General features: G+C 44.2%; 1 protein-coding gene across 1 annotated transcript; it reads right to left on the bottom strand.

The window, feature by feature from the left end:
* Nucleotides 1–281: 281 nt before the first annotated feature.
* CWC15 (CWC15 spliceosome associated protein homolog) lies at nt 282–14,660 on the bottom strand. The gene is made up of 7 exons (XM_026052950.1): nt 14,610–14,660; nt 13,064–13,202; nt 11,319–11,431; nt 10,282–10,370; nt 9,266–9,376; nt 2,222–2,340; nt 282–1,713 (listed from the first exon to the last, which is right to left on the bottom strand). Exons 2-7 carry the CDS (start codon nt 13,192–13,194, stop codon nt 1,584–1,586), a joined length of 693 nt encoding a protein of 230 aa, XP_025908735.1. The 5' UTR covers nt 13,195–13,202; nt 14,610–14,660; the 3' UTR covers nt 282–1,583.
* Between the last annotated feature and the right edge of the window lie 200 nt (nt 14,661–14,860).

Raw genomic sequence — 14,860 nt, 5'->3', positions numbered from 1 at the left:
AGGGCTGGCCCGGCCGGCGCCATCCCCAGCACCGCTGCTCCTCCCTCCCGCTCCTGGCATCTTCTTCCCATTTACAGGATGCTTACATGGAACCTGGGATTGAATGAAAGCCGGGCCAGGCACSTCATTTGATGAGGGCAATATGAAACCTTTAACATTCACACACTTACTTAAGAAAAATAGATGGTAAAATATTTATTGTTTATGCAACGCAGTTAAAGCACAGTCMTTTTCAGGCAAGGTTAGTGATGCAAGGCTGTCATTAAGCTCTTATTCCTAGCACTGCTAACCCTTCATAACTATATTGGGCTCCAAATATAATTTTGAGATGGTGCTTTGTAAAAAAGCCTTCTTTTTTGAAAGAAGTTTACCTCTTACTCCATACAGACGGTCCTGTTTTCCAGTGCAAAGGCTACTGTGATGCTGAGGATACACCAAGGATAACCTTGAAAAATGGGGAAACTGCTGTTAAGGTAACATCAAGCACAGAAACAACACCAGCACAGGAGGAGGAACCATTTCACACTGTTTGCAATCAAGGTCGTTACGTTCCTGGAAGCACCGACCTGACTTTCTTCCACGTTGCCTCCTGCAGCAGCTGGGCGCTGGTTCTGTTGGCAGCTGCCTGTCACACGGACCAGAGGTCCTGGGAAAGTGTTGGAGCAGATGGGTACAACACAATAACCCCATTTTTTCGATATTTCATATTATCCTATTATGTGTTAAAATGGACATTTTAGAAGAGAAACTGAAGTGTACTGCAGTATCTTGAGGAGAAAAACCATTTAATAAAAGCCCTCATGAGCAGACTCTGAGTTTCTAGCCCTGAAACAAACTCCAACAGGCAGAGCGTTACTGCCTYGTGGTTGTGGCTGGTGGGCTGGCACCAGAGTGGGTTTCAAAGAGGRAGAAACCCTCCCTGGTTCCAGAGAGCAGCACTCCCCACTCGGTGTGGGGCTTTCCCACACATCACCCTGCATCTCCTCAGAGCCAGGCAAGAGCTCCAGAGGTTGACTCCAAATTCTTGGTCAGAAATTCAACTCACCAAAGCGCAACTTGGTTGCTGAGAAAGAAGCAACTAGAGAGGAAGACCATTAACTTTCYGACTAGCTGTAAAAGAGAGACAAGTCCAGTTTAGCACAGAAACTGCAGGTTTTCTCAGGTCAWACAATTTGTCATACTCTGCTATTCCCTATCTTGGTAATATTCACCTTTATATAATTTGCATGAGTTACAAACCACCAGAATTACAAATACTGATTGTTTTGGAAAACAATKAAAACAGCTGGAAGTATTTACTGCAAACCAGATTCTCTCTTGTACCATTTACATGAAGGCTGTTAAAAGCAAACTCATACCAACAACAAAAACGTTCAGGAAACACAAAGGTTTAATTAAAATCAAAAGGGAAAGCTTACTGAAAGAATAAAACACCTCAGACAAACACAGCAATTAATTATGAAGCCGTTGATGATCTTGGAAAATCATTTGGGAATTCATGACTACAGCCATGAATTCTGAGGGAGAGGGAGAAACAACTCCGACCTTCCAAGTCCTTCAGCAGCAAAGCACATAAAACTGTACTACTTGATATATTTCTCCATGAACTTTTTGTGAAATTCTGATCGCAGGGTATCATTCACAAATCTTTTGTCCTTTTTTGTTTCATCTATTCCCTTGGCACAATTCTTGAAGACAACGTCATCATCCCATCTGGAAAGAAAAKAATTTTTAGTTTTAGTATGTTTAAACGCCATTTATTATTATTTTTTTTTAATTAGCTGCCATTTACAGATCTATTTAAACATGGCTGGGCCTTCCTATTCAGATGTATTAGGAATAACTAGTCACACAGATCAGATTTTGGTCAAAAAAAAAGAGAAGTTTTCACCCCAGTTACCTTCTACATGTTTGTGAATGAGAAAGAAAGAGGTGAAAAGAATGTGAGAGAATAAAGGTTTTAACTTTACAGAGAATAATGGCCCTAAAAGTTAGCTAAACACAATAGGGACTGTGATATCTCTCAACAAGAACCTTTGTCAGAAAGGGCTAACTGTTACTTCCAGTTGCCCTAAAGAAAGGGCTGAATGTTGAAGAGCTGAAGCCACAGGCGGTGGTGACATGTCTAGGTTCTGGTGACATGTCTAGGTTCTCACAGCACCAAAAGGGGACTCGGGGACGTCCCCAAACGGGGTGGGGGGCACCCCCCCCCGCCACCCACCTCCTCTTCACTTTGAAGTTGGCCTGGGGCTGCGCGGGGCCCGTCAGGTTCAGCAGCGGGTTCCCGCTCAGAATGTTCTCCATTCGAATCCTCTCCTCCTCAGCCTTTTGCTCTTGTTCCTGAAATTAAAATTTAAAAATTTAATGAAACTAAGAAATGCCGGATCACTCCCCTGTCGTATTTTTTCTCATCCAGTTGTAAGGAAAGATAAACTTTATTTATCTGCAAACACCCGCACAGAGAGCTTTAATTCCTAGCTCAGACCTTCCAAACTGTTTGACACTTGTGGATAAGTAGAACAAGGTCAGAAGCAGAYACACTTTGAAGAGCTTAGGATTGCTAATAAAATGTCACTCTAGCCCACACTTCTACTCTGCTTGGCTTTGATGTTCAAAAAAACCCCACCCTGTTAAATTCTAGCTTTAGCATTTACATATTTATTATATTAAAATTGTAAAAAGATTAACAGATTTTCTTCACCCTCATGAGAAAAGAGGATAAATTATACAGTATTCAACTCTGGAAGAAACATTACGGCATCTTTAAACTTCTCTATCATCTGCAGCAATCTACCTCACATCTTACAACTTCTCCAGGGACCAATTAAAATTAATACTGAGGAATTTAAGGCAAAACCGAGTAGGGATGTCAGAAGACTGTTTAGGAATTCCAATATCAAGACTCAGCCCTAGTTCTTGCGCTGTTCACAAGCTTCTGAGCGGGGCCTAACTAAAGCTCTGCACTAGAGGCAACACAAAACACATCCCACTGCCCACACGCACCAGCTGCAGTAGCTTCTTTAGCGACTGAAATGTTCACAGATCTCAAAGCGAACGTGTAACATCCATTTCACACCAACAAYGTTCTCCACAGCCTTTTAAATGTGTTACAAGGGTTGCTCTTTGATGAAAGAGCAGGAGGAGGGAAGATGCCTCTCATGTGGCCTAACTAGGCCTGCCCCTTCCTCTGTAGGCTCCAAGTACCAGCTGGACGTGGCCCAGTTAAAACCCTCTCAAGTCTCCTCAGTGCTGCTGGTGACTCCAACCACGGTCCCTGCCAAAGCCGGGGGCTCCCGGGGGACCTTCAGTTTCCAGCTGCAGAGCTCACGGCTGGGGCACATGGAAACAGTGGGATAAACGTGAGGGCTGATGCCAACCAAGGACCTCAGTGTCAAACACTTCACTGCAACTATGAAGCTACCTACAACTACTAAGGTTTTCAATTAACACATCAGGTGAGGGGAATACTCCCATGAAAGACATCCCATCCCCTGCTGTACCACACTAACTTASCATAAATATACACACACATACATATACACAGTAGACTAAGCAGGATTACCAATGCAAATGTACCTCTCCAGAACTGCCAGTTTAACTTATGAAAATATATGTACGATCAGAGTGCTTTTCACAAACAAATGTTGAGATGAGGTGCAATCAGCTGCCAGTGTGACCATCTCAAGAAAAGGGCACACAGCCTAACGGYGAGGCACGGCTTCAGGGCCAGCCCTGCAAGGCCTCATCAAAACACAGCGAAAGGCAAAACTCCTTCTTGCTCCTGCGTCCACGGAGCTTCAGTAAAACTGCAGTAGTTGAAGTTATCAACACAAACAGACCAGTTTTGCCCTTGCAAGCACTGCTCTAAATGCAGCATTCGGATTCCAGCATCAGTTACTGCCCCCACGCTGCTAAATAAGGAATCACAGACAGCAGAGGCACTTGATACAGAACATTATCCCCAGTATTAGAGATGGATTTTACATCTTTCTGTGGATTACAGACAAGAAATGTCTGCAACACTTCTCACAACATGTAAACAGGATTTCCCATTTTCTCTCCTGGTAGCATGGAGAAGCAAACAGCAGTGAAATGGGACACAGGGCAGGCACCAGATCTACATCTCCTCCACTGCAGGCTGCCATAAAACTGGTAGCTAACGGCACTACAGCCTCAAGTCAGCTGCCATTCCAGAGAACTGGAAGGCAGCAAAGACTACACTATAATTAAAAGAAATGGTAGGAACAGTCTTGGGCGTTTTAAATTACTACATCTTGTTTTTGCACCTATAAAGTTATTAAAAACAGAGGGACAAAACACTAGCRGAAACTGCCCAGCCTTCTTTGCTATCAACAACAGCTAAAGAAAACACCCATTAATGTTGTTTTCCAGAGGGATTTTCCCTACCCACTGCAGCAGACGCTGCAGAGCCCCCGGGTGCTCCGTGCTCCCGYGGGGCGCAGGGCAGCTCTGCTCCAAGCAGGGCTCTGCCTCCCTCGGGAGCTGCAGGAAGGGCAGAGCTGAGGGGGTARCAAACCAGAGAAGTTTCTATTTTCTATTTAGAAATGAGACTCTCGAGAGCAACTGCGGAGTGCTGGTTGGGGCTGCTTGGCAGAGAAGACCGCACGAGTACTCACAGGCGCAGCGAGTTCCTTATGGAATTTATTCCTTCAMAGCTGTTGGAGGCTGGATGGCATCTCAGCATTTTTGCTAGAACTCTTTTAGGACACAGCTAATTCTGAGGATGAAGATTTTTTATTATTTAGCTTCGCTAAAACCTCTCAAAGACAGGATGCAAGATCAGAAATRAGTCAATGCCTAAATTTTGTGTTAGAGATGTGACACGGGAACCACCCAGTGTCACAGGCTCAGGTGCAGTTGACACCTACTAGCTCTCCCCAGATATTTTATATATATATAAAATATATATTATAATGTTCTCCATTCACTCCCCCCTTTTTGGCATAATACCTCTTTGTCTTCCTGTTCTGCAGATGAGTTTATGACCCTTTTCCCAGGCCGTTTCAGCACAAGGCCTGCTCCAGATCACTCCRTGGCTACACACACACAGTGCTGTGCTCTCCAGTGGCAGCAGCTTGTACCAACCACAAGTGCACTTAAATCAGACGGGATGAAGTGCAAACACTGCAGAGACCCCAAGGAAGCTGAGGGAGACGAAGCTCTGAACAGGGTCTCCCCGCAAACTGCTCTGTACAACCCTGTACCCGCCGTGTGGCATCATGCTTGGAAAAAAAGAATGTGGACAAAGCTATATTTACCTCAACTGAACAATTATTCCTTATCTTGCTGCATGAAGTACAGCCCCTTGGCATGTTTGTTTCTGACCACAAAGGAAAGAAAAACATTACTGTAACTATAGTGCTTTTTTTAGTAGTGGCCTTAGCCTGAGCTCCAAGCAAGATCAGTTTTACAGGAAGGGCTGAAATGACACCCCTGCATTAAACTCCATTATCCTGTTCAGCTCTTAYAGTTTTTGAGCTGCTGGAAGAAAAACTGAGAAGAAATCCACACTTCAAAGACTGAAAACTACACAGCCTTGTTTAAGTGTTGATTTTTAGATGGCAAACCACGACAGCATTGCCTTTAACAGCAGGGAACTAAACTCAGTAAGGCAGAGATGCACCCCAGTTACACGATCATCTGCAAGTTATTGACACAACATAACGTTGTGATTAAAATAGTTGTTTAGAACTTTAGAAAGCGGTCAAAGTGCAGCACAACTGCAGTGTCTACATTCAGATCCATTGTTACAAGGGGCAACGGGTGTAAGTTGAAACATAGGCAGTTCTTCAGGCAGGAACTTCYTCACTGTGAGGGTGCCAGAGCCCTGGMACAGGCTGCCCAGGGAGGTTGTGGAGTCTCCTTCTCTGGAGATCTYCCAAACCCRCCTGGCTGCCACCCTGTGCCCCGTGCTCTGGGTGTCCCTGCTGGAGCAGGRGGTTGGACTGGATGAKCTCTAGAGGTCCCTTCCAACCTCAACCATCCTGKGATTCTGTTTCCACAGGAAGGGTCTGCTATTAGTTCTTCATGAAGGTGAGGGTTGATAGCATGTCCCACAAAACTTAATAATGAAATATACTGGATTATTTGGTTTTAGTTCTTCACCAAGATCCTCTACTTACCCTGATCTGACACTCTAGCTTTAATTCTACACTTTAAGTGAAAATGTATCAAGAAAGTGTATCAAGATTCATTTTCTAATATTTATTTGAAAGTCAGAAAGAGGACATGGCTAAAATAGGATGGAGATAAGGTCTCAAGTGGTTCAATTTTGGCTATTTGTAAAGTAATATATTCAATTATGGAAAAATACATGGAGAAATAACAGTGGAGGAAAGCCAGCCACAAGCCTTAGCAGCTCTTCTCAGGTGAGTGTAAATCTCTGGACTGTAGATGAGCTTTACTGGGATTGTGCTGCTGGGATAATCAGCTGCTTACAGGAACATTCGATGAGGTTTGTTTTTTATTATTTTAATAATAAAACGAAAAGCCAGAGAGAGTCGTAATGTCAAATTGAGATGATAGATACAAGGAAGAAAAGTTTCACTGCACACAAAACCTGCTAGCTCTCCCTCAATATTAAGCACAGACAGCAGATGAAAGGTTGTGCAGCTTTGGATCTATCCAGATTTCCACAAAATGGATTTAAAAGGAAAATTTACCAGCCCTCCTTTCAAAGGCAGCTTAAATAGCACGCAAAGTGATGAGTAAAGGTAGTTAACAAAGGTATAGAGTTCACTTAAAAAAAAAAAATTGCAATAACATTTCATAAGGGAATATTTACATATCATAGTGAAATTCCTGATATAATACTATACCTGATCAAATTCATCTTAAGACTAAGATTTCTCAGGAGAACCACTGCTGTCTTAAGACTGTATGTTAATTTGTCTGTACAAAAATGAAATAGATTTTTGAAGTCTTTACATGGACTGGGATTAACAGCAACTACACAGTTAAGTGTACACATGAGATTTTCCTTAAAGTTGATGATGACTAACACAGTTACTTATGAAATCAGATTTCAATCGTGGTTTGCAATAGACTTATAACAAAATCCCATACATCTCACAGAGCATTTTATAGTCATTTTGTATAAATCCCTTTCTCTGTAAGTAATGCCTCATTTTAAAGATATTGGAAACTAAAAGCATAGTCTAAGCAGACAAAATATTTAAGTCATCTTTTGTATGGACTCCCTTAGTCCCAAAGACTCCAAGGTGGTTGGGCTCCACCTTGCATAGCTGGTTTTTCCTTTTCCATTAATTTAGTTTCAGTTTCCTACTCTGGAGGAAAAGAAAAAAACAAAACAAAAATTCCARGCACTTTACGGTGCCCACTCATTATCAAAGACTTTTAGGAAATCAAGACAAATTCCTCCCTACTGACAGGCTGAACAAAGCACATAGCAACCGTGCATTAACGTGGACTACTACAAATAGCTAACACTTATTTTTCAGAAGAAACAAAAGCATTCATTAATTCATTCAGATACCTGTGCACGTTTTGAACATACACACAGCGTGCAAAACTATAATCTCTACTTTTGTGGCAAAGGGAACATCCATGAGAACACAGAATCCTTACATTTAAAGACAGCAGAACAGAGCAAGTTCTACCCGAGAAACTTCACAGCTTTTGGCACCATCTAGTGACAGAAAAAAGCATAGACCTGATAACACCCTGTGCGCTTCACACACCTGTGCTGAGAAACACACCCTTAGYTTTGTGTGCTGCAGTTTACTGTCATTACTGTGATAATGTGAGTTTTCTCAATTGAAAAGTGCTAAACAAGCTACGTTGCCTAATTTTAAGGCATAATTTCAATTACTGGGCAATTACGGAGATGTTTSACATGTTTTCACATAAGAACTATGTGTGAAGACAGCTGAAGTAGCAGCCTTCCCTACACACTGCTGCCATGAACTTGTATTTTAATACATTTCAAACAGCAATACCTGGAAGAACATGAAAATGACTTACACTGGCAACAGTTATTATTGCAGAACACAATTACACATTTCTGAACATTACTGTGTTGTGCGCATCAAGTGCACAAGAGAGGCTCTCAAATAGACTTTAACTTAACAGGGCATTCACAGGCCAGATAATGAACCCAGTTTCAACARATCTTCTACAGCAAAATTTTATACTGGTATTCCTTTTAACCTTCCAGCATTAAAATCTAAAACTCCAGAGCTCACTGATTTTTATAGATGTTGCTGATTTTCAAGGCAAGTTTCTATACTGGTAGCCAAAAGTGCAGTCAAGCTCTACACTGCTGCCTACAGCAGTTAAAACGCCACTGCCTACCAGGTGTTCACAGTATCTCCTAGAAGTTATGGCCTGCCTCTACTGCAGAGCACTCATGAAACGTATTGCAGCAGTTAAACTACTGGTGTGCACCTTAAACTATGGGTAAGGTTCTGATCAGTTCGTAGGATCACAGAATGGTTGAGGTTGGAAGGGACCTCTAGAGATGATTTGGTCCAAACCCCCCACTCCAGCAGGGACACCCAGAGCACAGGGTAAAGGGTGGCACAGGGTAAAGGGTGGCACAGGGTAAAGGGTGGCACAGGGTAAAGGGTGGCACAGGGTAAAGGGTGGCACAGGGTTCAGAAGCGCCAAAACACTGAAGTCACCACAGCAGCAAACATCCTGATCGAAACCCAACACATCAATTTAACATGTTTTAAGAAGTATCTTGGGTTATGTTATAAAAAGGTAAGAGGATTTTTTTACATTAGGGTAAATCCTTCGTATACGACACTTTTCACACTACTCACTGGAGAAATATCCAACTTAAGAAACTTCCTTTCCCTTCCCTTTCGTGCACACAGCGTGTGCTTTCTACCTTTACAGAGGGCTAATAGGGAGGTATTAAAGTTACCTATGGAGGTGACACTCTGAAAGACTCATTGCCACATTTGTCATTTGTTTTGATAAGACATTTTTCAAAAAAACCTGCCTGTGAACAGCCACATCAGGATAACTCTGGTCTTAGCAGTTACAGGTGCTAATCCCTCCTAAGACAACACAGCATCAATGCTATTAAAAGAGCAATATTTGAGTAGAGCGCACAGCCCTAAGCAAAAGCACCAGTGCCCTGACGTGTCTGACAGGGTCTCTCCAAAGGAGAAGGGGCAGCCCTGGAGCTCTCTCTGCTCCCAGGCACCTCTGGCACAGCAGTGCCAACAAACAGGCCTGCAGAAATACAACTGCCCTCTCGTTGGTGAGATTTTACCTTTCGAGCCTGTTCCTCAGCTCGCTCTTTCTTGATTTTTTCTAGTTCAGCCAGAAGAGCTGCAGTGTCATCATCATCGCTGTCTTCCAGATCTTCATCTTCATCATCTTCCTAACAAAAGGAAAAAGAAAGCTGCTCATTAATTTAGTAAAACTAGCTTTTAATTCTGCAAATTACTGAGACATATTGCTTATCCAAACAAAGAAACAAGTAAACAAGCCAAAAATCAACAAAATCCTTCCTGGTCTGCCCAGCTGAAGGCTGCTGGTTGCATTTGCTGTTACTGCAAGCATCTAAATCCTTCAGAAATCAATAAAAATGGTTTATTTGTTTTTATAAAGTAAATGCAAGACACAAGGCACGAGTTTTTCCTTATTTGGCTGACTGCAATTCAATATTTATAACTGAGCAGATGTRCTGACAGATTCCAGAAAGTGGCTGTCCTTAACCACTCTAATCATTGTGACCTAAGCCACCACACTAGTGTGCCTCAACACCGAACACCTCCAGCAGTGATGGGACCAAATATAAGATCAAGAAACAAACAAATAAAACACACTCAGCCTAGGGTCAAGCACTGGACTCAGGTGCCAGATGGAGTATAAGGAGAGGAACGAAAAGCAAGAATCCRTTTTGCTTATGCAGGCCTTCAGTGCATATGAACAGCTCTGGGGAATTGTAGCCAATTTGGTGGCTCATTGAGTCGAAGAAGTCACTCTTTCCACATCCTTAAAGTACTATTTTGAATTTCTAAGTTCAAAGTAGTATTTCTTTATGTGCTAGCAGTCAAAGCACGTATGCCCCTTTCTAAGGAAACCATTAGAGAATGGTATTCCCACCAGGTTAGAGTAACTGAAGACAAAAGACGGGCTGGGACCAGGGAGCAATTACCTGTCTTCAATCTTTAACACACCTGAAAATATCCTATTAACAGTAAATAAACAAGACTTGCCTTCTCCTAAAGCAGGAGAAGGACAGGACAGAAGACTGAAAACAGACAAACAAAAACCTCATACATCTGTAAGTGGATCATCAGCATCAAGATTTGCAGCAGGAATTTGATCTAGCCGAGGCTTCTTGGACACAGAGGATGATGTTGTATGTTCTAAGGAATAAGATTTAAAATAGAGAATAAGTCACTTCATTTTACAGCATCTGATGTCAAAAAAAAAAAGGAGAAACCCTAGAACTTTACCCTACTTTTGACTAATGGATGTGAATTATGTTCTGTTTTCAGTCATCTCTTAATCTTAATGCCCACACTAATTCCTCCCTTGGAGATACCCTCAAGGAAAGCACTAACTACTCCAAACTCAAAATTTGTCCTCTAAGTTTTTTTAAGTTACTATTTCSAGACAAAAAGAACAGCAGAAGAAACTTTAGAGAACTAACCCCTTTCTACATATCCAAACATCCGAGTGGAGCATTCCCTTCATGGGCTACCCCAAAGCAATACTGCTGCATTAGTTTCAATTCAAATGACATCTGCCTTGGCCTGTAAATTCAGGAGCTCCCTAAAATCTATGCAAGCTTCACATATTCTAACCTAAAAGAACTACTTAAATTCTGGCAACCTTAATATTAAAAATGACTATTTCTTAATTAACGTTTTGACTGCCGTTTCAGTTGATCACTGGACTGTACCTGAACAGCATCACATCCTTTAACAGGTGGCTTACAGTTCCCCTGCTGCTGCAASAGCAGAACAGGAGTCACTCCCCTTCTCCCTCCCATCTCATTTGTTCAAGTACAAAAAAGCCCTTTATTAACTGTAGGTATTTGCTGCCAGTTCATTTCAGTCCCAGGCTATCAGCTGGCCTGCCTCATGGCCTGTGCTTTTCAAAGGGCTGACCTACATTTTAGCTAGCACGAAGCCAGCAGACATTCCTGGGCAGCTCAACCACCCCCAACATTCAGACCCAACCGCCTCATTTTCCCCACAGGACACGCTGCCAGCAACCTGCAAATTTCTCACAAYGCTGAATTCCCTGTTCGAGTAACGCCACACAAAGGCATCAAGTCTCTAACAAAGAATCAAGAGTTTTATTTTTACCTCTGTTCGGTCTGTCTCTGTTCTTCTCTCTGGCAGCAACCCGTTCTCTCTCCTCCAGCTCCCTTCTGAAGTCACGGTTGCGAAGCTCCTCCGGAGCATCCTGTGTGGCCTGCCTACAATGACATAAGGAGGTTAAAAAAAAAAAAAAAAAAAAGGCTGAAGTTGACAGTTTTCAAGTAGCATCTTGGGATAAACAGGTGAGAATAAGATGTGGTACCATGCAGCCATACATTTCTTCACATTATCATTTCCTTGCTCTGTATGTATTACATGCAATGCATTTAATCGTATGCAAGTCTCCCTCTTTACAGGGGCTCTCAAATTAACTTAAAAACCCTGCATTAACTCCTGGAAAAACAAGACGATTATAGAAATATCTACAAGATATTGATAAGTCTTCTGCTATTCTGCAGGAGCCCCAGGCCAAGTGTCCTATCAACACAYACCAGCCTTCAAGCCACCTTTCTTCTCACAGTTGCACCACACCAAGCAACTGCTGCATGCACCAGGTTTCTGAGAGCTTACAGATCAGACCAAAACCGGAGCACATTTTTCTTAAAACTTTCCCCAAGAGATACATCAGATAATGTCCCATACATCTTAAAATGTCCCATACCTCTTAAAATAAAGAAACAAAAACCATTGAGGGGACCAATGAAAACACTAGCTAAAGTGAAACACATTATAAGTACATATTTTTCCGCTTTATATAAGACACACTGGCCAAAACCAACAGRCTATTTATATTTGAGTCACACTAAGAATAAAAATAAGCAATTCCTTTCACCTTTCAGTGAACCTAACTCTGGAAATAAGTGTGCCTGGAAGAAACCCAGACTCGAGCTACTCTAAATACATCGTGTGCACCGCCTGTCTTTATAATGAAGTATTTCACTTGCTCTTGTAATTAAAAACCTGAATGTGGAATCCACAGTTTAGCTGCAGCCATGCTCCAAAGCTCTGTGTCATCCAGGCAAGCATGAGAGGCACTGAAATAATGAATCTTTCCTGCGAAGTCACACTGTTCTGACTATTTAACACGGGTAATTTTGCATCAGGTACTTGGGAGAAGAACAGACAACACTGAACTCCCGCGCTACCTCCAAGTAAAGGGATTTGTTGACAYAGACACTGTATTTTCCTGCATATTTATCTATATATTTCTCTCCACTTCTCTCAAAGCACTTGGTGGCCCCCCATGTCCCCAAAAGGACACCAGCAATTTTTTTTCATACTAATGAACTAGCATTTGACAACATTTTTGTGCTGTTTTTTGGATATTCTCCAAAACACTGCAATTCTTAGTCATGCCAAAAAAGGAGAGGGATGAGGAAAAATATCAGCACACAGAACATAGAAATGTAAAACCTTTACAAGTAGTTTCATTGACAAGAATAAGRCCAGCTGTTTAAAGAACATTTCCAGCTGCCACATCTCTTCTAAAACCTACATGTCTGTATCACATCAATTCAAAATTTCAATTAAATTCCTAAAATGATAAGTAAAATTTATTATATACTTGAAACAGAGAAGAATATTCATACAAGATCCCATTATGTCTCATACTGACTAAAACAGTTTCCTCTTCTGGCACCCACAAATACTTTAACACTTTGTTAACAGGGACATCTACAGTGAAAAATCTCAGAGCAGCATTTGCAACAGAATAGCCTTTCCCAGTCTGTTCTGCAAAAAGGAAGACTGAAAAGCAAAATTTGCCTATATTTTTGAAAAGAAAAGCTTACCTATATTTGATTTTTGTATGAGAAGGAAGATCTCTGCTGGAATATTGCTTGGATAGCTGACTTAAGTCTCCTTCTCCTTTTCCTCTTCCTCCTCTTGCAGGTTCAAATGTTGGCCTTGCTGCTGTGGTCATTTTGACTACTGCAGAAGCAAAAGCAAAAATGGGTCATTACTGCAAATTGTGATGAAGGACACTGACTGGCAGCTGCCTCGTTCCTGGAACYGCAGCAGCAGCAGCCGGACCCACTACACAACACAAGCCAGCAGCTGGCACAGGACAGACAGAACCTCCATTTTTTTTAAGAAYGAAAAATTTCTGCAATGCTTTTGTGAAAGCTGAAGCACTGGGAGAATCTGTGAGGTTTTGTTTATGGAGGTAAAAAGCAGGCCATGGGCTGTTCTCTCCTGTCCTGCAGGCAGCGGCACAGCTTTGAGCTGTGTAATTAAACTCCTTCCTCTCCCCCGACATCAGCCTTGCCCACGGTGCTGCTGCAAAGAGCCCCTCTGCTCCCATCCAAACTGTATCTGGGTGTCAGCACCGCAAACGCTGCCCGACATGGACCTCGTGGTGACAATGAGACGAGGACAATGACAGGTCCGGAGTGCTCCAGCCCTTCTCSTGGCCCTGCACGGACACCAGGGGAGCAGCACTGCCCTCTGGCACCGACTTATGCRCTGCCCCACATTAACAGTGAAAACAAACAAAACCCCTCACATGCCACCAGCACATGCCTAAAAATGAAATAACTGATGTCAGGAATTGCTGGCAAATCTTCTGTGGCAAAGGAGCAAGTCAGGCCGCGAGCAGCCTCTGCCACACGTGGGGTCCCTGTCCTTGTGCACTGTGCCCAAAGCGGCCGTGCAGGAGCCGGACCCTCCGTGTGCAGCCCTAATCCRTGCGCCAAGAACTCCTGGTGGGCCAGGAAAGCTGCAACCCCAGGGCTCATCTAAGGGCACCCAGATCCACCAGGGCAGGCACCTCCAACAGCTCCAGTCCAAGGGCACCCGGGACACGCACAGMAACACCCACTGGTGCCAGCCTTGTGGAAGGCTGATAATAAACATGATATAGGACAACAGACCACTTTAACAAGCACTAAAGACAAGAAGGTACCATTTTATACATTGTTGATACCACAAACAGGGATTATTTGCTCAGAACGCCCCGGGCCTCACCAGCTCCCTCCCAGCCCCGGCAGCTCCAGAGCCGTAAGCCGAGAGAGCCGCTTGTTCTCGACACCCACTGGCACCCAGCACGGGGCGCCGCGGGGACGCGCCAGCCCCTGCCCGGCTGCACGGGCAGATCCGCCCTGGCCTCGGCAACAGTAACAGCGCCCGGATCTCGGCCCTGCTCCGAGAGGCCCCTGCTGGGGTCCGCCTGCGCTGGACTCGGCCTGCCAGGCCCCCGCTCGGCCCTCTGCACCGCGCTGCTTTCCGGAGCAGCAACTCTAGGCCTGCGGGCGGGCGGGCGGCCATCCCGCTGAGCCGCTGAGCCCCCCGGCCCCGGCCCCGGCCCCGGCCCCGGCCCCGGCCCCATCGCCCTCTCACCCCGCGGCGCCCGCCCGCGCTGCGCGACCAGGCCTCACTCCGCCACCATAACCCCGCCGAGCGCCCACAAGGCACCGCGCGCCACGCACGGACACGCCCCGCGGAACCGCCGCCGGGAGAGCTACCATAGAGACGGCGGCGAGGCGGGCGCCGCCATGACGGCTACCGAGGCGGAAGCGGCCGCCCCGCCTGCCTGGTTGCCTGTGTAGCGACGGTGGCCGGGAGGCCTCCTCGGCGCCGCCTCCGCGCCC

Source organism: Nothoprocta perdicaria, unplaced genomic scaffold, assembly GCF_003342845.1.
Source record: "Nothoprocta perdicaria isolate Ctin4 unplaced genomic scaffold, notPer1 scaffold_94, whole genome shotgun sequence".
Taxonomy (NCBI): domain Eukaryota; kingdom Metazoa; phylum Chordata; class Aves; order Tinamiformes; family Tinamidae; genus Nothoprocta; species Nothoprocta perdicaria.
This window is presented reverse-complemented; position numbering and strand designations above follow the sequence as displayed.